This window comes from Fringilla coelebs, assembly GCF_963513975.1.
Source record: "Fringilla coelebs genome assembly, chromosome: 1".
Lineage (NCBI taxonomy): Eukaryota > Metazoa > Chordata > Aves > Passeriformes > Fringillidae > Fringilla > Fringilla coelebs.
In genome coordinates, this window is record NC_140028.1 from 128,393,922 (window position 1) to 128,415,675 (window position 21,754).

At 40.6% G+C, this 21,754-nt stretch overlaps 1 protein-coding gene across 1 annotated transcript in view; it reads right to left on the bottom strand.

Moving 5' to 3' along the window:
- Positions 1-339: 339 nt before the first annotated feature.
- DYNC1I1 (dynein cytoplasmic 1 intermediate chain 1) overlaps positions 340-21,754 on the bottom strand; it is a 185,174-nt gene continuing 163,759 nt past the window's right edge. The window contains exons 16-17 of the mRNA XM_084215717.1: positions 18,461-18,586; positions 340-1,294 (exon numbers count right to left, since the gene is read on the bottom strand). Coding sequence (XP_084071843.1) covers positions 1,184-1,294; positions 18,461-18,586 — 237 coding nt within the window. The 3' untranslated portion in view covers positions 340-1,183. The remainder of the gene's footprint in view (positions 1,295-18,460; positions 18,587-21,754) is intronic.

Below are 21,754 nucleotides of genomic sequence, written 5' to 3' on the forward strand. Positions count from 1 at the left end.
TTATCTCTCCTATTCCTTTTCTTTCAGCACATATGGAAGCATGCTGCTGCTCTGTGTGTGCATGTGTGTGCAGGTAAGCATGGAGGGAAAACAGAAATTAGCCCAGAAGCTGACATGCAAGGCTTAGTGCTTGCCCATGGAAAATCAGTAGCAGGGTCTGATCCATGAAGGTCCATTACTGGGCAGTCCCAATGCTGAAGGTATCTATTTACAGAGCAGCTGCATGAGTTTTCTGTGCATCAGGGCAGTCATATTTACCCAGTGCCTCACCAGTGACTGGTAATGAACATGCTGAGCACTGCTGGCGAAGAAAGATCAACCACACTGCAATAGAACAGGCCTGATACATTTTATTGGCAATACTGGTGTCATACTTGGGAACCACAACCCTTTGTCAGACTATTAGTGTTAACTTGCATGACAAGTATCAGCGACCAACTGTATCTGAAATATAGTTAAAGTGTCTAGAAATAATAGGCATCTTAAAAAAAAAAAAAAGGAAAGGGAGCTCATTCCATCCACTCAAGCCAACCTTTATAGATCTTGCATCTTAAGCACAACTGATGTACTGTAATTGTTACGTGGACTTTAATGTAACCTCTACAGCAGCACACAGACAATGCAGTTCTCTCATTCTGCTCATGCGTTAGGATCGTTTATTTTAATGCTTTCAAATAAATATGTTCCATGCAGCACACCGCAATAAATAAGGAGCAGCAACTTTTGTATAGTACATCCATTCATAATGTAAGTCACCATGTGATACACCACATCTAAAGTCTTTGGCCCAGTCCCATACAGTGAAGCACACCACATCTGCACATAATCATATCTGGCTTCATATGGATTTAATAGGACTATGCCAGAAGGGCAATGTGAGCACAAGTTTAACCAGGGGTTCCTAGCTATTAAATACAGCTACTAAGTAGTTAAAAGGCAACAACTAAACCCATAAAGGGTTGATTTGTCTTTTCTTTCTTACTTTTCAGACAGAAATATAAAGTATGAAAATGCTCTGGATATTTTCAGCCTTGTGTAAAGCAGTATGATTAATATGGAATGCTTTGAGCAATACTGGCATGTACACTGGCATCAAAAGCCACAGCAGGACTGACTCTGACACTGAACACCGGCGCGCTCCGCGGGGGAAGCTGCTGTTCTGGCGGGCGCTGCTCCTCTCCCTCTACGCCGAGAGCTCCACCGCCCCCTCTTCCTCGCTGTCGGCTCGGTTGGCGCGGATCTCCACCAAGGTCCGGGCAAAGCGCGTCCACTCGTCGTTGTGGGGAACAGCCAGCTGCAGGACAAACCGGCGAGAATGGATTCAGACACTGGCGCTGCAGGACCGGTTCTCACCCCGGCCAAAAACGGAGGCACCTCCTTTGAGGAGAGCTCCTACTGCAATCAGCAGGGCTGTGCACACTGAAGCACCAAGGCATGTGCCTCACCAACCTGCTGGGGGCTGGCACTTGGCAAGCGTGGCCAAGTTCACATGGCACACCTGGCAGCTTCCTATTCAAGTACCAGCCAGGAGGAGCCTTTAGTCAGTGGCAGAGCAAAAGGCTTTATCTGCTTGATTTTGTAGTCTTGCTGCAAAATCTACCCCTTGGTTAAAATATTTCAGATTTTCCCAACTAGAGCAAGGCCTTGATCTCTACATGTGCACACATGTATGTGTGTGTTCACTTAACACACACAAGCTGGCTACTGGCAGTCAGCAAGCCTGTGCCCAAGTGTAATTGTTTGCAGGACCCAGGTCAGTGTGCACAAGGTAACAGAGCTTTTAAAACACTCTGTTGAAACTATTTTCCTGAAGTTCATTAAAGCTCTAAGTAGTAAAATAAATATATTGTGTTATTTTAGTTACCCCCTCCTCTATGTTAAGGAATTCACAGTTACAGGAAATGCATTACAATGGAAATGCTACACCAACTGGATACTGCATTACTAGTCTGATTTTTTATATCATCATGCAAGATCCATTTCCATTTAATACCATTGATGTTTCTAATGAAGAGCTCTTGAACATTAGGCTTCAAGAGGGACATGTAATCTAAATAGCTGAACTTCCAGACAAAATGCTTTAGTGCTATGGCAAAATAATGCTGCAGTCATTTCCAGCTGGATCCAATACTGCAATTTCTGGAAGATAATGCAAGCTGGGATTGAGATAATTAAAAAAAAAAAAACCAACAACTAAAACAAAACACCAAAACAAACAAGCACTTTTTTCAACTTTTTTCATTAAGCTGAATTCCAGAAAACAGCAACAAGCATCGACATGATCCATGCAAGTTTTTACTGCCCTCCTGAAGCGCTGTGATCACATCCTGCATATAACATGAAAGAATAACTGTTTCAAGACATTATGCACTGCTTGATACTGAAGAAGGCAACTGTTTTGGAAACTACAGGAAACTATAATAAACTGCTGTCCACCTTAGCAAATGGATGCCTTTGGATTGAAGAATGGGTATAACCATAGCTAATCCAGTCTGTACTACCCAGTATTCTATCTGAACTGACTTAAATATTTTAATACACCACAAGAAGTGTCAAGCAGATGGTCAGCTAACTGTGTCCACGTGGCACTAGTAGATCATGGGTGCCCATGAGCATATAGTACATTGTACTGGAAAACAGTCAAATTATTCTCTTCTCATTACATATTGACTGGATACACAGAATTGGAGACTAAGAAAAGGACATGACCCAGCTGGGGAAAGAGCTTGTGTGTATGTCCAAGACTACCCGTGTGTGGAAGCTCCACATACACTGCTGCAAGTGTTAATTGGATGGACAAGAATTTGCAATACAAGAGCTAAACATCTCCGTATCTCACTGGTGATGATCAGGGGTTTTTTTCCAATTATTTTTTCTCTAGCTTTGCCTCTACATCCAGGCTTTTGCAGAAAATGTTTTTTAACGCTTCTCATGCATTAGGCATGTATTAAACATGTATTATACATGTATACCAGTGACTGAGTTACATTATGAAGGGCTGGTGTGCAAGTTTGGGGTTTTGCCTGTTAAACACCCAATATATTACAGTTAGCATTAGCTCAGGCTAGACTGAGAAATTCAACCCGTGAAAAAGCCATGTCAGCCCAGTTAATATAGGCACCGTTGCAGTCTCTGGGTTTTTCATTCTTTGTCTTCCACTTCTGGCATTTTTCTCCTTTACTTCTCCCAGGAATGGAGACCAGAGTTACAAGAGTAATTTTAGACAGCTGTCTCTCACACTCACATACAGGGGTGACCTATATTTTAAAGACCACACTGTTCTTTCAAAGTCCTTCAGCAGAAGGAACTGTAGCACCAGAAGAGAGGTCAGTGCACCAGCTCACAGGTACCGGTGGCACACGTCTGGCCACAAGCACACACCTGGACTGACTGTGTAGTAGTAAGGGGCAGTGCAGAGATCCTGCTATCAGAGATGAAACCAAAACCAGCTCTGCAACCATCTCCCTGTTATTAGTACATCTCCTAAAATATTTCATTTCTTCTGATATGTACAGCGCTACCATTTGTCAAACTCTTGAATGAAATGAGTCTCACTGATTTCAAGTAGAAAAATCTTTTAAGTGGAGCAATATCCTAGGCAAAGGACTTTCTGAATTTAATAAAGCATCACTGTTCCTTGTCTTCTAGTCTTCAACAGCATTACATTGTATTAAGTGGCTGAAAAAGAAAATTTGTCATTCTAAAGAAAAAAATTAAATATATTTATGACATTGAGATGATTTAATTGCCTTTACTCCACAGCATGGCCACAGACAAATAAAATCAAAGTCCAGGCTATTAAAACAACTTGTAATCTCAAACTTGAAGTGTCTCCCCAGGAATGTATGCATTACATGTGTTGTTTTTAGCTGATGGTATTAGCAATGTCTGGGCCATTTCTAGTCACTCAGTTCACAAAGCAATTAATGACCAAAGTCAATACCTTTAGCACAGAGGAAAAAATATTCAATGCCCACATGCCACCTAATTCCTTACAACTTCATCTTATTTTACCTTCTTTAATCTCATGCACTGCATCATGCCTTCAACAAGGGGCAATCCTGCTAACAGACTGTTAGTAGAATAAACCTCTCTAATATAAATCCCTCAGGGATGCAAAGGGAAACCTTGGCAATAATAAAGTCAAGGGAAAAATTGTCTTTTATTCTCCAAACCCACTCTTTCTGCAAAGGCCCCAATACTAAACCACAATAGTTATACAGGAAAAGACCACAAATAAAAACAAAAGTATCCACAAACTCCAATTCAAATTCTTCTCTGGATTAATGCTCCCCTTCCAGTCATTTTCCATTCAAGCTCCTTCATCTGGGCGCATTGTCACCCACAAGTGCTGGAGACCTGAGTCTGTCTGTGGGATCTCCCTCTCAGCTTTTCTGCACATATTTTTCCTGCAAATACTAGGGCAGAGGTAGAAGAAATGAGGAGACACTCCATGGAGGAAAGGCAGAGGTTTAGAGCTACCTGGGTGTTCCTCACTCATGTGATAATTTTTCTGTCAGCTTCCAGTTACTACAAAGCAGAATGTGTTAACTTTCATACCATGATGTTTATGCAGAGTAGAAATGTTCACCAAAGCATGATAATATAATAACTTATTTGGGTCAGGTTATTTGAATGAACTGATGCTAAGGTATGGAGCAGAACAAGAACAGAAAAGTTATTAAGTGTTTTCCTCTGATCCCTTTACAGTGAAAGGTGAATGCTACCCACACCTAATTAATTGACTGAATTACTCACACTGCTTCAGCTTTACCATCATGGTATGTTTAGGTTGCATTTCTCATTAGAATTACCTAGAGAGTAATTCTAATGAGAAAAAACAGTATTATCTATGAAAAATGGCTGCCAGGATCTTCCTGACAAGCACCCGTCCTTGCCTTGCTGATGTGTCACCTTTCTACATGATTTACCCAGTACACAAGCAAACCGTGTCTCACAGAGACCTTGAACCTTCTGAAGCTTCTGTTTCTTGGGAGATCACTCTAGCCAAGCACTTCACTAACCTGTCAGCTTTCCTGCCCAAAAACATGCCCCACTCCCTGCTAGGACTGACCAAGAAGATGCTTTATGTGCATCTGGTAGGCACACGACAGAGTGCCGTGCCCCTGAGGCTCACCGGGGAGCACAGGCAGCACCAGGCATGTGAACTTCAGGAAAACCAGCCTCCTCCACCTTCTCCTGGAGCGAGAGACTTCTTCTGTGTGCAGACCTTCCAATCCATACAGCAGAGATTTGACAAACACAAGCTGTATTTCTGTGTTTTCCTAGAAACTGTGCAATTAGCAACTTCACTGAACGCTACAACTCTGAAAAGTGTGACAGAACTCAGGAAAAGGAGATCTTCTGACCAGACATCTCTTGATACTGTCAGAGCTCTGAGTCAATCCCAGCAAGCAGCAAAGGATCAAAAAAACAGTGCCTGAAGATACAAATCAACATCAATTTCATTTTCAGATAAATTAACACCTTCTAGTACATTTGCTCTTTAAAGTGAGGGAAAAGGAAAGAAAAGGAAAATGAAAAGGAGAAAAGGAAAGAAGCAGAGAAGGAGAGAAGAAGAGAAAGAGAGATTTTGAGACAAAACTCCCAAATCTTTTTGAATGTGCCTTTTAAAGGAATCTATCCAGATGCTTGAAACAAAATATTAAAACATATTTCATGACTTTTGTATACTTCCCTCCTATCCATCTTTTTTATGGCAGAGAGTGTTTCAGCTGAATTTGTCCAAATCCCTGTATAGCTACAGTTTCCCTAAAAAAACACTTTCCAGCCAATGAATTATTCATTGAGGATATTTCACTTTATTTCTGGCTCCTTGCCTTCCCTGAAGCCTCTAAATCTTTGGGATGGGAGTGGACGAACTCTTCCTGTCTTCATCCCTCTAAGCTCTTGTTCATCACAGCTCTCCTTTGAGGGCAGTGCACTCTCCCGAGAAGGAATCAAAATGCAATTTCAGCAGCAGCAGCCACCTCCACTTCAGAGGAACCAGTGTCCTGGAAGCTCAAAGGGAGCACAGTTGTCTATGTTGAACCTGTTCCATTTCCTTTTAATGACTATACCTCATGGGCGTATTTACCTGTCACTGAGACACTAGCTCATAACCTGCAGCACTGATCACTGCTGAAATTATTGTGTGATCCCAGTCACCAGTTTAGCAGTCACTCTTTTTTTGGCTTCACCTAGAGCTCGGAAGCCTCAAAGCAAAAGCAGCCATGGGAAGAACCTCCTCAGCATTGTCAGTGACCGCGAGGTTGTTGTGAAGGGGCAAAGTTCTCCAACCAGCACGGTCTGTAAGGCTCCTGACCCACTCGGCCTGTGGACACAGGTGTGAGTGGAGAATCTGACGAGGAGCAGCCACACCACGGCTCGCAGGATCTGCCAGAGCTGTGGTTGCAGCCGGCCCGCGCCGCCCCAGTGCCACACACTGTTTTCAATTACCAGCGTGCAGACGAGCCGGCATGGTGGTCCAAGACACACTCCAAGGGTGATAGCGGTTCCCAGTTCAAAAATCTGTGACCCATTCAAAACATTTCGTGGAAGCACAATGCTTTCTTATTTTTGTGTTAGGAACAAGCTTGTTCTGATCTAAATTGACGGCTTTCTTATAGCTAGTCACTGTGCTCCGAAAGGTCAGACACGTTCTGATTAACACACATCTTTTGTTAGTTACATTCAGGTTTGTTGCTGTTTGGAGGCAAAGGGTGATCTTATTTTAGACAATTCTGTTTACTTGTCCCTGCTTCCACAGAACTGTATATGCCATAAAATCTCATATCTAGCAGTGAAAATAAAAACTATATAAAAACTGATGATCTAAAATAGCCTGTTGCTATTACAATTTTTTAGAAGGGCAAGTTAAACACTCTTTGAAGAGACAGCTAATTAAAACTTACAGAATACTCAGATTAATCTGAGTTTGTGGCATGTCTGGTGAACTAGTGACTAAAATCTCAGACTTCACACTAAGTTATTTGTGTATGTGGCTTATCACCATTTTAATATTCCTTCAATTCAATTTAACAGCATCATCAAATAAACATAGCTTTAGGCAAATACAGTTTTGGCTGTATTTTCTCTGAGCAAAATTTTTGCCAACCTATATTGTCCGTATCTCTAAGTGCTGAAAAGAAATCTTCTGCAAATACTTCGAGCAATGGATTAACATCTGAATGCAGTTATGACATTGCAGGTAAAAATGTGTTTCATGATGATAAACCATGACTAGTTGAACTTGATGATTTCTAAAAAGTAGAACAATCACCAGCAGAATGAGGGCCGCAATACAAACAATAATGAACAATTATAGTTCCACTTTCAGAACTGATCCTATCTTCTGGAGTTCAACAGATGTTTTGTCACTATTGTTGAGGTAAAAACAGATATGAAAATGTAAATATTAAATATCTTAATACACACATAGCAGGCAGGAACACACCTATTCTGGCCCTGGTCTTGCCCCCCAGAATCAATTGCAGGCTGCCTTTGATATTTTTCTCAACCTATATGGATATTTTATTTCCTGAAAAAGCCTATATTTTTTCAGGCAACACCCTATGCCACACACATGGATGGAAACAAAGTGGGAGGTAATATGCAGTGAAATGGCCACCAAAGTAACCAAGAGCACCCTCTCCACATAACTAAAGTACCACTGTATTTAACTCTTGGGAGAGCCGAGCATCACTGTTAACAATGGATGAAACCACTGGCAGGAACTCAAACCCCACATACTGCATGCAGATGATTTTAATAAGATACAGTGTTTAGACCACAAAGGATACACTCAAGAGTAGCTCTATATATATTTGTTTACTTAATTGAAGGGGTGGAATACCATAGGCAACCTAAATACTGCATTTATTCTATGCACAGCAGTCAGTCTAGTGTCACAGACACAATATACACCACCCTTCTATGAAGTTAATTACTTAGCCCTCATCTAGATTAATGTCTGTTGTGATTTATTTCTTTGCAATTCACCAGCAGGGTCTGATTTAGCTAGTGCTGCCTTAGTAAAAAAAAAAAGACCAAATATTAGCTTATATCAAAACCCCCCAGCTAAACAAAAACTGAATCAATTTTCACCAAACTCTTTTTTCTTCTAAGAAGAACAGTAACTTCTGAATTGTTACACAGCTGATGCTAAATTATGTTTTGAATACCAAGCTAACAATAGTGTTATATTAATAATTTATATGTAATGTGCAAAGTTATGCTGTACAAAGGGCCTACATAGGAACTGAACATTTGAGTGCTCATTAATTCTTTTCCAAACTTAGTATTCTTAGTCTGCATCAGTCATCTCGATGCCAGTCTAAGAGGAGAACAAAATAAAACATAGCCCGTAAATTATACATACGTGACACATAAATGTGTGTTAACAGAACATTAAGACTGCAGACTGTAACACTTCAAAGATAGGAAATGTCAGAGTTAAGACTAACTCCCTCAATTTGAGCATGTTATTAATTTTGTGTTATGGCACTGTCTTTAATCTTAAAACAAAAAGAAAAAAAAAAGAAGTAAGAAACAAAATCTGTGCTAGAAGCACACACCAATTATGGAAAACTTCAGCCTGAAGGATTACAACTTGATAGGGCATATAGAAAAGAAAACAAGGAAGTGGGAAGTATTTTTAATGGTAGACAATGCTACAGTTCCCCCTCTAAAACCAGAGTTGGCTTAGGCTCTCCTGAATTAACCAGAAGGAATGATGTCCAGGCTACCAGATTATGCCTCCCTCAACTAACGTATCAAAATGCTGCACTTGATATCGACTACAGAGGATAAAACATTCAGTAATCATCAGTCATCCTGAAAGAGTTGACTTCAAACTGAAATTTCAAAAACCTTTATTTCCTTACATCACCTCTTATTTTTAAAATACTATGGCTGACTACAGGTTTATAGCTTGTTCTTGAGCCCACTGCTTTCACCAATCATATTGGGAGGAGCCTCTCTTTCGCATCTCCCTCAAGGGATACTTGTAGTGGCAGAGAGAATTGGCCTGTAAGACCTGAGAAACAAAGAGGTAATCAGCAGAAAGAGCAGAAAGACCATCTGCCATGCTGGAGGAAAGTTCACAGTTTTGCTTCAACAGAGGTGGTGCCCTAAGCAACAAAGTTCTTGCAGTTCCTGCCATTCCATTTCTTCTGTAATGGCCACCAATTTACAGGTGGATTGAGAAAAACAGTGAGGCATGCTGCTTGCCATTCACCTCCTATGGGGATCTCAGCCCTGCTCCAATTGTCATTTCTCAAAGTCACTGAAAAGTCCTGGAATATTTTCCATGCGTTTCAGGACATTTAACATTTGGAGCTAAGGCATCAGGATTCCTCCTATAACAATTATCAGTTGTCATCATTGCACAAGAAAGCCTAAAAATACTAAATGAACTAAACTAGAAGGTAAGGAGCCCTTGACCTGTTCTTTCCAATACCTACTATTTTTTTTTTTTTTACTACATTGATTGGAAGAATGGGCCCATCGTTCTCCCTTGAAATACCAGAGCTTCAGCTTGTGGGGTGGCTGCACTGGCAAAGGTGCCTCCCTGGAAGTTCAGCTGCAAGAAGGACTGTTGCCTCAGGGAAGAAATAAATCATATTCGGCTCAGCTTGCTCCAGACCAAGCTGGCCATGTCCATGCCATGATTCATGCCAGGAAACCTGTCAGAAAAGGAACTGTAAGGGACTTCTGCCACAGCTTTCTGGCAAATGGACTCTCACCACAGCAGCTTATAAACTGCTCAAAGATTTTAGTCAGCAGGAGAGTTGCTGCCTTCTCTGAGATTTTGTACTCATCCCGTTATCTGCAAGAGCTCATCCATCATGAAATAGCAGTGGGTTTTAATTTGTTGTTTCTTTTTTTTTTCCATTTCAGACACAGATTTTTCCATCACTTTAGGCACTGCAGTATAGATTTCACATTTAAATTAAACACAGAATATAGAATTTTAGCTGCAAAATAGGATGTATTAAGACCCAGAGTTATCCTCAGTTGATATTTTAACTGTTACTTTCCAAGTCAGGAATTAAGTATTTTTTTATACGTTCAAAATACAGACCATTCTGCAACCCATAAATTAAGGATTCTCCAAATGAAAACTGCTACTGGATGTGACAGGTTGAAACCATAGAAGTCCCCTGAAAAAAAATTAATTATACAAAACAGCTCTTGTCTCAGAAGTGTTTTACCACCACAATGATAAGTCATGGATTTCTATGAAATTTGCAAATTGCTGCACACAAACTGAGCTTAAACTAAATTTCATACTTGGCAATTCTCCTCTTCCATACTCTCTGTTACTTAAAGCTATGGACATTTTTCAGTAACATTTCTTTTTACATCAGAAAGGGGGTAAAAAATTTCAGAGAAAATGCCACCCAACAGACTAACTTAGATATTTAAAATACATAGTCTGTGACACAGCTAACATGCACTGACTACAGCTGTGGTCCCCCACAGTGTTCCACGATACCGAGTCAGGATAGGGGCAGACCAGCTAAAGCTGTCTCAGCTACAACCACACGGAAAGCCTGGACCCAGATTCTCTTTTCCACTAAGCCTCTCATCAAGTTTTCAGGAGAAGCAGAAGCTGAGGAACTAGAAGTGAAGCCTGAGTAGTGCCCAAGTGTACAGACGAGTATGTCCCATCTGGGCTTCCCTTTGCTCTTTTTCTCTTGCCCTTTACAGCACTTCCCAGCTCAGCAGGAAAATACCAGCAGGAGGACTGTCACACAGAGCTCTCCCTTCTCCCCCTCCTGCAGGCTGCACTGTGGCTGCAGGCTGCAGAAAGGGAATGATCTCTTACAGATTCTCTTCTGCTGCTCTCATCACTTCGTTATCTGAGTGCCTTCCAAAAGTGTATTAAGCTACATGATTAACTCCTGTCACATGTGGCTTGTTCTCTCTGATCCTCTCTGCAGGGGGAGGATCTGGGCCTTTGCAAAGGAAAAGGAAACATAAGTCAGCTTTAAAAGTAGCGTGCAAATGAATAAAAAGGAGTAGGGCCAGAGTTTTGCTGGTTGGTTGACTAGGTTTCTTAAGGTTTTTATTTCATATGATGAGAAGTTGAATAATTCTTCTAAAAGATATTTGTATCATAGTGGAAACTCATGTCTTTTTACCCCATGAAATTCACTGGGGAGCTACTAAGCTGTCTCTGGAGAACTGCTGAAATATTTCATCATAAGCAAGTGGAAGCTAAGAATAAAGAATCAAAAGAATTTTTAAGATGACCGTTTAAAACTCCCACCCTTTCTGTCTGTTTTCACTAATACCCATTTAATTTCACTGTCTAGTCAACAAATGAGAAAAAGAGGTACTTTCATTAAAAATCTGACACTTCCTCCTTTAACTCTAACAAGTAACATTCACACAGTAAAATGAAAATAGAATTTCATGTTCATTTATCTAGAGAGAGAAACAGAAGAAACTGTTCTTGCCAGGAACAACCAAACATCTGGGCATGGGCAGGAGAGTGACCCTGTCCACCAGGTGTGACCCACGTCTGCATCACACACAGGCACATCACAAAATCCTGGGGACAGGCTCCGCTTTGAGAGGATGTTTGTCCCACTGTCTCCACCCACTCTGGGACTTCAACCTTCTGATAGTTAAAAATATTCTTCTAATTTTTGACTCAAATGAATACACGGCCAGCTTGCAGCCACGTGCGCTGGTGGCAGCATGTTCTCAGCTCCGCTAGATCTCCTCCTCAGGCGCCAAGCTCTCTGCAAGAACGTAGAATATCTATATTGCCACCAGGCTCATGCTTCCCTAAGCCAGTTCTTCTGTCCCTTTCTACAGGTTACTCTTCTCTTCCCATAACCCACATCCACATCCCTCTCCGACACATTTCAAGAGTTCTTTTTTAAAATAAAATACTTTTTAAAACATAAGAATAAGGGATTTTGCACTCACAGTGCAAGGTAGAATATGACCTGAAAGAGATAAATGGGAAAAAAACCGAAAAATAAATAATAGAAGGTGGATGAGAGGCTGCTTCTTTTATAACCAAAAGTGCAAAGAGCATTTGCAAAGTTTTGATCTTTTAAATAACAACAGTTTTATGAAGCTGCTTTGTAAGTCTAAAACCCACGATGAGGGAGACTGAGAAGGGCAGAGAGCCAGTGATGCCACATGATACGCAAGAGGTGGCAGAGAAAGGGAAGCACAAGGGCCCAGGCTGGCACTGGAGATAAAGATCTCCAACCCTCAGTAACCAGCCTTAGGTAACTCAGATTAATTAGATCATGGCTCAGTTTTCCCTCTTGAAAAGTACTTCCCTAATAAAGATTGTTATTAGGAACATAAGCTTCCATTCCAGCTTCTTTAAGTACCCAAACAGACTGAAATAACAAGGTAACTCATATCCCTTTCCATTTCTTATCAGACTAATACAACCTCAATGACAAGCAAACAGCCATCAATAGGTGTGTATAGGGAAATTTATACTCTGAGGTATAAACTTACACATTTCTATGTATGGATGTAGCTAAGCCTCATTTTAAACTGTAGAAGTATATAAACGCTTGGTTTTAACTTATCAACATAACATTGTTTTTCTACAAAGGAATAAACCAGTTCTTACATAAAGACCTCAAAGCGTTCACAGCAACCTAAAGTAATGAATATTGTAATGAGAAACACAAGTATTTAGGGTGATAATGACTGGACTTTGCTCTACTTAGATCAGCTCACCCCCTATGGAGGCTACCAAAGCTTAAAGATTTTATCACCCTAGTAATCAGCAACGGGTAATGGCCTTCATAAAACACAGTAATTAAATTGACTGATTTCAAACTAGTGCGTTTTTTTCATTAGGGAGTTCTTATTTAACCTACTTCAAAAATCCCTTTGTGAATACAGACTGTATCAGTCAAAATTGAAATGATGAGGGACGAGGAGCTTGTTCTGCTCAATATTTCAGACATTATTCATGTAAAAAGCTGAAGTTCCTGGTAATTTTTTTTTTTGGTCATCTCTAAATGCTTCCAGTTTTGAAATCTTTACACTTATAAAACTGGGGGGAAAGAGGAAGCAAATCAAAACCATAGTTCTTTACATTTTCCAACAATTCCTAAGAGATTTTGCTTTGTTAAAACATGTTTTTAAAATTCTCTGAGGCCAGGGTTCCAACCTCCCTAGCAGAAATATCAACGGTGAAATTTAATTATCCTTTATGCCTGGATTCTGCATGTTGTTGTAACGACTGTGTCTTACTTAATCTTTGAATGTTTTTGAATAAAACCTGGTTGTAAGCACAACCCCTTATTATTGCTCAAATTTGCCTTCATGATATGTGCGTGAGCCATTTATCTGTGTTCCAAGAATACTTGTAACTCAACACAGATTTTAAAATAAAATGTTTTATGGTGAGTCTCAACTCTGCTTTTGTGGCAAAAACATTTCCCAACTCATATATGCTCTACAGAAGCTTTATGATGGCAAAAGCAAACCTACTGGAAAATCTACCTGAATAACTACATGACACAAAACCTAGCTTCAGATTTCTCTCTCTGGGCTACAGCAGCTTTTAACTGCATGAAAGAGATGCTGGATGTGTTTTTCCGTATGAAATCTACAGTGAAACACAGGGATCACAAAGGCAGAAGTACAAAGTACAAATGCTTCCGCCCTCAAGCCAGAAAAAAAAGTGACTCAACAGTCATACCAAAATGTGAGTGTTGGTCACAAATATACTTTTGTTTCTGTCTAGAACCCTAAGAATCTCAGAGCAGCTGTTAAAGGCTGTTGGAATCAAAGGAAATTATTTTATAGGCACCAGCGGGATATCCTTACTGTACCACTTCATCCATGTACTTCAGGGCAGTTACCAGCTCCTCCCTCGCTGGTCACGTACTTGAAAATGAGATATGGGATTAACACCTATGATGGAGCAAATGGGGAAGTACACAAACAACCTAACACAGCAGCCCTAAAAAGGCTTAAGGCAGTATTAACTCTGAAACCGAACGAAGTCACATAAACATCCATAGGATTCTGATTTCACTGCGAGGAAACAAGGACAGAGGAAACAACCCTACAAAGAATCCCAGGAAACTGCTTTGCTGGCAGAGCCAGTCTTCCTGGATGGTTTTGAGAAAGACATTTTCTTACTTCTCTCCAGTCCACCTGTCACACTAGCTGCCTTTTAAAACCATGACTAGAACTAACTGTCTGAAGGACTGCCAAGCAGATGCAATAGTTTGTCCTGCAACCACTTTAGCAAAATAATGTACTGCATTATGCTCCTTGTGATTACAGATTTCAAATTCTCTGATCCTATGCTGCAAATTTGTTTTATATTTTATTAGAATGAAATAATAAGTCATATGACTCACAGTTTCTATCTACGTACTCACAGTGCAAGCAGAATATGACCTGGAAGAGATAAATGGGGGAAAAAAAAGAAATAATAGAAGGTGGATGAGAAGCTGCTTCTTTTACAAGCAAAGGTGCAAAGAGCATTTGCAATAAGCACGGTAAGCAACAAACATGGTTGTTAGAGAATATTTATGACAGCAGGCACTGTGTAACATCACTGAAGCGTGCACAATGGGAGCAAGCTTTCTAGAAAACAGATCTGCAAAACAGACATGCAGTTAGGTCTAACTATCAATCACCTGAACATTTGAATAAATCTATAGGCAGTGGTCCATGCTCTGGTAAAATCAGCTTCTACCCTACAGAAAACTTGCTTCCCAGTAAAGACGTCGTAAGGCCACAGGAGCTAAAATATATTACACAAGCTATCACAATGATAATATCACAACTAATATGCCAGCTGAAGTTTGAATATTTAGATCTTACAGAGACTGAAGTGTATATACAATGATCGGTTGTATGTACTAGTTTAAGATCCCATCACACTGAAACAATCGGATTTTTGCGTGTTTGGATTTTTAGTTCATTTCATAATTCTCATTCTTTAAAACAGTGCTTATGGATCCAAAAGAGCACATCTATATGGACTGTTCAAGTCTCCTCTCTGCTGGAATTGTGTGTGTGTGTAACTCCCATTAATGCTAATGGGCATAAAGTACACGCATAGAGGAGAAAATAGACCCCTCACTGTGAAAATAAATGTGTTCAGTTATTTTCAGATGTGATGCCAAAATCAAACAACTAAAAGTACATAGTCAAAGGAGATAACACTACATAGCCTAACTGAAAGTGTCACCATTATTTTTAACTCCCTGGTCATGGACTCTGCTGTGTTCTTCATGTGTCTGACATTTCTTGCTGTCATTAAGACCATGACTGGATAACATATCAACATGGGTCAAATCCTAAATTCTTACACAAGTGAAAACAGCCTCGATCCCACACTCCTTACCTTCACAAAGGGTGCAAGGTAAGTCCTCGTGTCTTATGTTTTTCACTTAGGTCATATGTTTTCTTTTTATACCATATGTTTTCTTTTTATACCATATTTTTAATAGCAGCAGTAAACTTTACTGCTCTCTAGGATAGTTCCTTAAAACTGTGATGAATCTATCAAAGTAAAAATTCCTACCACTTAATTTTTTCCTTAATAGTTGATAGCCTGATGTTTTCTGCTCTGATTAAAGTTCACAGAATAAATGCTGCCTAAGAAACAGGTAAGAAAAACTGTTTATCTAATAAAGTGAAATTCAGAGATACTATACTGTATTAAAATACAAATATAGCATTTTTTTCTTCTGCTGGAACCAGTGCTTTATGAGTTTACAGCTGATCTAATGTCACATTTGGAACAGCCACAAGTAAACAAAGGTTTTTAAAAGGGTGTAGTATAAGTGGAGCATTAATAATTTTGGCGAGTGTATTTAAGATCTTTGTAAAGTGGCCTGCTGACTTTCTAATGCAGGTAATCACACCCATCTTCCCAAATCAGGGAGATGCACCTTCAAACAAGTGGATGCTACTGACTTATCAGCCAGGCAGAGATGAGTTCTTCCAGTGATGAGGCCTTTTCAGAAGCTGATGTTGCACGAGATGAGGAGAGTGCTGCTGCTGAAAGGTCAACTTTCACAGCTTAGTGTCAGGATTTGCAATAGGTGCTGGGTCAAATAGGAAAGTTAGCAGCTGCTGGGTACTGTATAGTCCAGCTCCCAGCCCCTTGACCCCAGCTACGTGCTCATTCATCTACTCCCACATGAGTCATTTCATGGAGACAAACAGCCCAAAGAAAACAAAACAAATAAATCAATAAAGAAATACTTCTCTACTGATCAGTCTTTCTCTGCACAATATGAGTGGTGACAAGCCCTTCCACCTGCACAAAAACTGGGCAGCAAGGGATGTGGCTAAGGATGGCTGGCAGGAGAAGAACTTTTCTTTTTAAACTGTCAGACCAGCCCCATCAGATCCCAGAATCAAACCCCTACATAAAGGACAGTCAAAGGAGGACCCCAGCAGAGCCAAAAACCGGCCAGTATCTGCACAGTGAAGTAAAGCAAAATCCTTAAAGGCTGCCATATTTCTGTACCAGACACTTCCAAGAGCGTACGTGCACTGTGGATCCCCCACGCGTCATCCCTGAGGACAGCTCATGACAGAATCTCTCATCAAAGAGCTCTTTACAGACAGGCCCACAGGCCTAATGACCCAAGAGGCTGCTACTCACTGTCCATGCCCTTGGTTCCAGGCTCTTGATCTGCAAAGTATTTCTGTATCTCACTTGAGGCTTTATAGTGAGAACACTTGGGCTAGAGAATCATATGAGCACCCTTCTCTTTCAAACCAGAAAAAGGCACTAGCAACACAGCAGCCCCAGCCGTGCTGCAGCCCAGATGACCTCTCCTGAATTTCATGCAGGAATTACTGCAGAGACTGATACTGCCTGACTGAACTGGGCGACAAATTAATGAGCTCCTTCATTCATTACAGCAGAGCAGGACTGGCAATGGTCTCTCAGCAGCCTGGTGGACAGACATCCATCGCTCTACTTAAGCACATAGGGAGCTGAGCTGGAGACACTGAGGCTCTGCAGAGTCAGGGCAGGCAACATCCCTGAAGCAGAACTCTTTAGGTAACACTGAGCAGGACTCACACAAATCAATACTGTTGAACGACTCTGTTTTCTTTTTCAAGTAATAGAAGCATGTCTTTCTTTTTTATTTGAGTGTATCACTATGACTCATTTTGCAAGATGACATCCTATTATATACAGGAAAGGTCAAAAACTTCAATATTGCTACTTCTGCATAGAACACTATTTTCTTCTGGGTGAGCTTGCAGGAGTAAATAGTCCTAGGAATGATTTGGTGGATGATATGCAAAAAGAGACATTTCTACAGCCTGTCTAGACTCTCAGACAAGATCAGACTGTGCTGTCATCAAAGACATTTCCACAGCCTGTCGTATCACTTGAAAGACAGAACAATCATGCAAAATGAAAAATAAATAAAAACAGCTGACCTGCCAGTGTCACAGTGGAAATCTGAGCACAGTAACCTTAGACAATTTAGAGATTATGCTAACAACATGGCAAGAAGTTTCAGCAAACATTTGTGAGGAAGGGCAACTCCTGCACTAGTGAATGAAATCCAAAAATATGAGTCATGCACAAGCAATTTTGCTATGGGCCATAAAATCATTTTATGAGAGTTACAGATAATTCTGTATGCATTCTATAATGCTTCCCTACTGTGTAGAGATGGGTATCTCCATATCCTATCACAGATAATGATGGAAAACAAATTCTCTACATAAAAGCTGATTGCTCGGAGATTCACCCTTACCTGTTCCAAGGGATTGTAATGCCAATGGAACACTTTAATACTGCATTAATCAACAAAGAGTTAGATTCATCACTGCCAAACACACTGCAGTTTAGATGCTTGCTATATGATGTAGCAGGGTGAATTGAGAGCAGCCTTAGACACAGAATATGCATCCTGCTATAGTCTATCATTCATGCCCCTACTATCCTTCAAAATGACACCTCTCATTTCCTCCTGTTAGTTCTTTTGCACATATTCAGACATATGAAGCAGTATCAAAAGAACAGATGCATTCTATGCATGTCATGCTGACAAAAACTTACGGCAATAAGCCAGTCATAAAATAAGAGATACTGGAGTATAAAAGGTGAACCCTTTAGGACCAATTTTAGAACAGCACTGCCTCTTTTTGCACCTCAATTTTTTCTTTATGTTCTTTTAACTTTTTCCAAATGGACCCACAGGATCATTATAAAAAAAAACAGCTTGAAAAATACTCGAAGCTTTTAAAAGAGACTTCTCTCATGAGACTTCAACAAGTTGACTCTTTTGCAAGGTACCTTTACGATTAACACACTGTTGGCAACCGAAATTCAATGAGGACTCCACTGAAAGAGTAAGACAGATTTCTTTCTTCAGCTTGGCAGTCTCCAGGAGTTGAGCTTAGAAACAAAACACAAAACTCCAAGAAAACAAACAAACCACAGAAGAATGCCAACAGAAGATACCTCTCCAACATCATAGACCCATATGCGGCCTTCTGAATCACCAACCGCGACCTCCTTCCCAGCCTGGGCCCAGCGCACACGGTTGAGGGCAGACGCTCCTTCTATGGTGACACTGGCTGTGGGAACCTGTTGAAAGAGTAGGAACAGGAACAACAATAAAATCACACTGCCTACAAACCCAGGGGTCAGTTTTGAATGCCCCAGGTGAGTCTAAGTCTCTTGGCATTGCTGGAAGAAGCACACAACTCTCATTGGGGTGAGAAAAAAAAAAGCAAAAGGATTTATTGTTTCTTCAATGATGCGCTAAAAAGAGAGAAGAGTAAGCGATTGCTTGGAATGAATGGTTAAGGGCAGTAAGCGAAACCATGTTTTCCCCCTTAGCCCTGGAAACATGCAAAACCAAATCTTCTTTTCTCAGAAGTCACTAACATGGCCAAGAACCAACTGAGAGCAGGATTTGGCTTCAGTCCTGGCCTGGTTTCTGATTCAAGCCCAGATAACTAACAGTCAGCAGACACATCTCTGTATTCATGCTGACACATCCTTTGAATCCATTCTCACCTCTGTGGCTACATGCAGAGGTTGAAACTTAGGTATTCTATCAGAAAAGTCCTGAGCTAATCACTTAAGAGTGAGGACATGGCAGAAGTGAGAACAGCTGAGCTGACAATTTGGAACTCCTACAATATATTCCCACAATTCTCTTTTACATCCCCAGGACATTACTTCTGCTTTAAATACACCTGGATGCTGTTTAATTCCTAAACCCCCCTCCCTGCCCCAAGTCAACCAACTTAACAGGTGATCCACAAGAACACATAAAGACTCTGGTTAATGCGTGGGATGAATAAAGAAATGAACCTGATCTCAAGAGAAGTATTTGTCATCTACGCTGGAATGAGGGCATCAAAAGATGCTGCAGGAGGAAGGAACTGTGTGGGTGTTTGTCCCAGATAGGTGGATCACTCAGTTGATTTAGGTCACCTCATATGACAAATGACAGTAACCTGCAAGCCTACTAATGCTCCACCCAGCTGCCTTTAATAGGAGAGAACCTGCCTGAGCAAGGAGCCTGTAGCTTGGCGTAACAGTCTTCCAAACAAGGCTTTTTAGTTTCAGTGCCTTTTAGGTCAAGGCAAATGGGATAGGATAGCTGCAAAAACAACTCCTCCACCGCATCCATCTGGTGGGAAAAGGTTTCGGTTACGTTGTGAGATGACAAGGGAGTGTCCCAGCATCTATAAACAGGCATAGAATGGAGAGCAGTCCAGGGTAAAAAGAGGTAGCTGGACAAGAACTGGAGTCCTGGCTACCCTGGGAGGAGTGACAGGTACTGCTTCTTTCCTCACTGGCAGTACAGTGCAGCTGGAGCAGGAAGAAAGCAGCTTGAAGGTCATACTAAACCCTGGTCTGAACACTGACAAACCGGCAAGATTAACAAAACCAGTACTTTGCTGACTTCCCCTCGGTTCTCTGACTGCGAGAACTGAGACAGGTCTAAAGATCCTGGACAAAAATAATTTTAAAATGAACATTGTACAGCTCCAATGCCAGTCTGCTCCTCAGCCCTAATGCCTTCATTGTGTCACACCAGAGGAGTGACAGCAGGAAGCCAAACCTCTGCAGACTTGCTGACACTCTTGCTGCAGCCTCAGCGCGTGCACTGCCACGCCAGCAGCTGGACCAGGACCCGGAATCTGGGCTGCTCCCCTTGACTCTCTTGCTGGAGGCTCCCTGCTCCCCCTCACCAATCCTGACACCAGGCTGCCAAACCAACTGGCACCTCAAGCACAAGGATTCTGCCACAGCTAAAGCATCACCTCGGCAAAGGGCTTCACAGTAGCGTCCTGAGCCCCGCACGAGAAATGCAGGAGGATTTTGTTTGCAGAACGTTGGATGATGTAGAAATAATGCTGGATACCAATCAGAAAGCAGATACCATCCTCCCCCCCTTTAGGAAGTCATTCAAATGCAAATAACTACTGGACTCATCTCCCCATTGTGCAAGGCCTAGGTCCTGTCCAAGGCACTATTACCCAAAAAAGCTGGCATCCACTAACTCCTCGTCCTGGGTCTGTTACCTAAGAAGAGTCAATGGCCATAAGCTGACATGATAAAAATTGATCCATGATAAAAATCACAGTAGAAAACAAGCAAGTTCTAGTGCTGTGATCATGGATTTCTGAGAAAAAAAAAATCCAGACAAAGTTAATTTCATAACATTTGGGAATGGGTTTTTTCAAACAGCTAAATGCCACATTTTAGAGGACTAAGCCACTAACCAGCTACGTTTCTCAGAAAACTGCAGATCACAGATATATGTTTCATGTGCAAATACACAGTGTATATTTAAGGCATTGAATTTTCACAAAATCTTTCAGGAGGCTGTAATACATAACTCTAGAGCTGGGGTTTGGTTTAGGTTTTTGTTTTTGGGGGTTTACTTTTTGTTGTTGTTAATTCAGCATTCTTTCAGTGTTCCACATAAAAATAAACACGAATGCCACAGACACAACCCATGCTTTTTTCAAAACCTAATGGTTTTGAAAAATCCTGTTACTAATCCACAAAGCTATCTAACAAAATAAAAAGAATACTGAAAAAGTCTTTAAAAATCCAAAGAAAAAACATTTTCTCCAGTGATATGGAGAGAAATATAGTCAAACCATACTATCTTAAAATAGATTCGTCTGTTCTCAGTAGTGATAGTTTAAATTACACACACCTATTTTAGATTTCAAGGTAAGAGTTTATTTATAATGGTAGCATTATGCTTTTAAAATCACATTTGAAATACCTTATAAATTCTCTGAAGTTGGTGCTTGTCAGATTTTAAACAATTTTGAAATGAAATTTTAACAGATAACAGATTAAGAAAGATGCAGTCAGAAAAACATGCATGATAAGAATACAGCTTTTTATTATTATTTTCATTGCCTATGTAGTGTCAAAACCTGCTTGCAAATACATCTGTTACCTGTTTCTAGATATAGACACCATCCTAACACTTTAAAAGCTAAGGTACAACATACAAAAATCCCGAGAAACATCTGACAGGATAACACAGAAGAAATAAGCAACTTTGTAAGTCAGTTTTGTATCAGCTCATACATAAATAAGACTCATCAAGCACCAAGAGATCCTCTCCAAACTTGATCAAAAAATAAATGTTATGGATACATTGGTAAGAAATCAGCATTTGCTATCCTGAAGCTTTTTGCAAACCTCACTACACTGATTCATAAAAAAAATATTCAGTTTGCAAAAGAATGATGAAATGGGTAAGGATTTTTT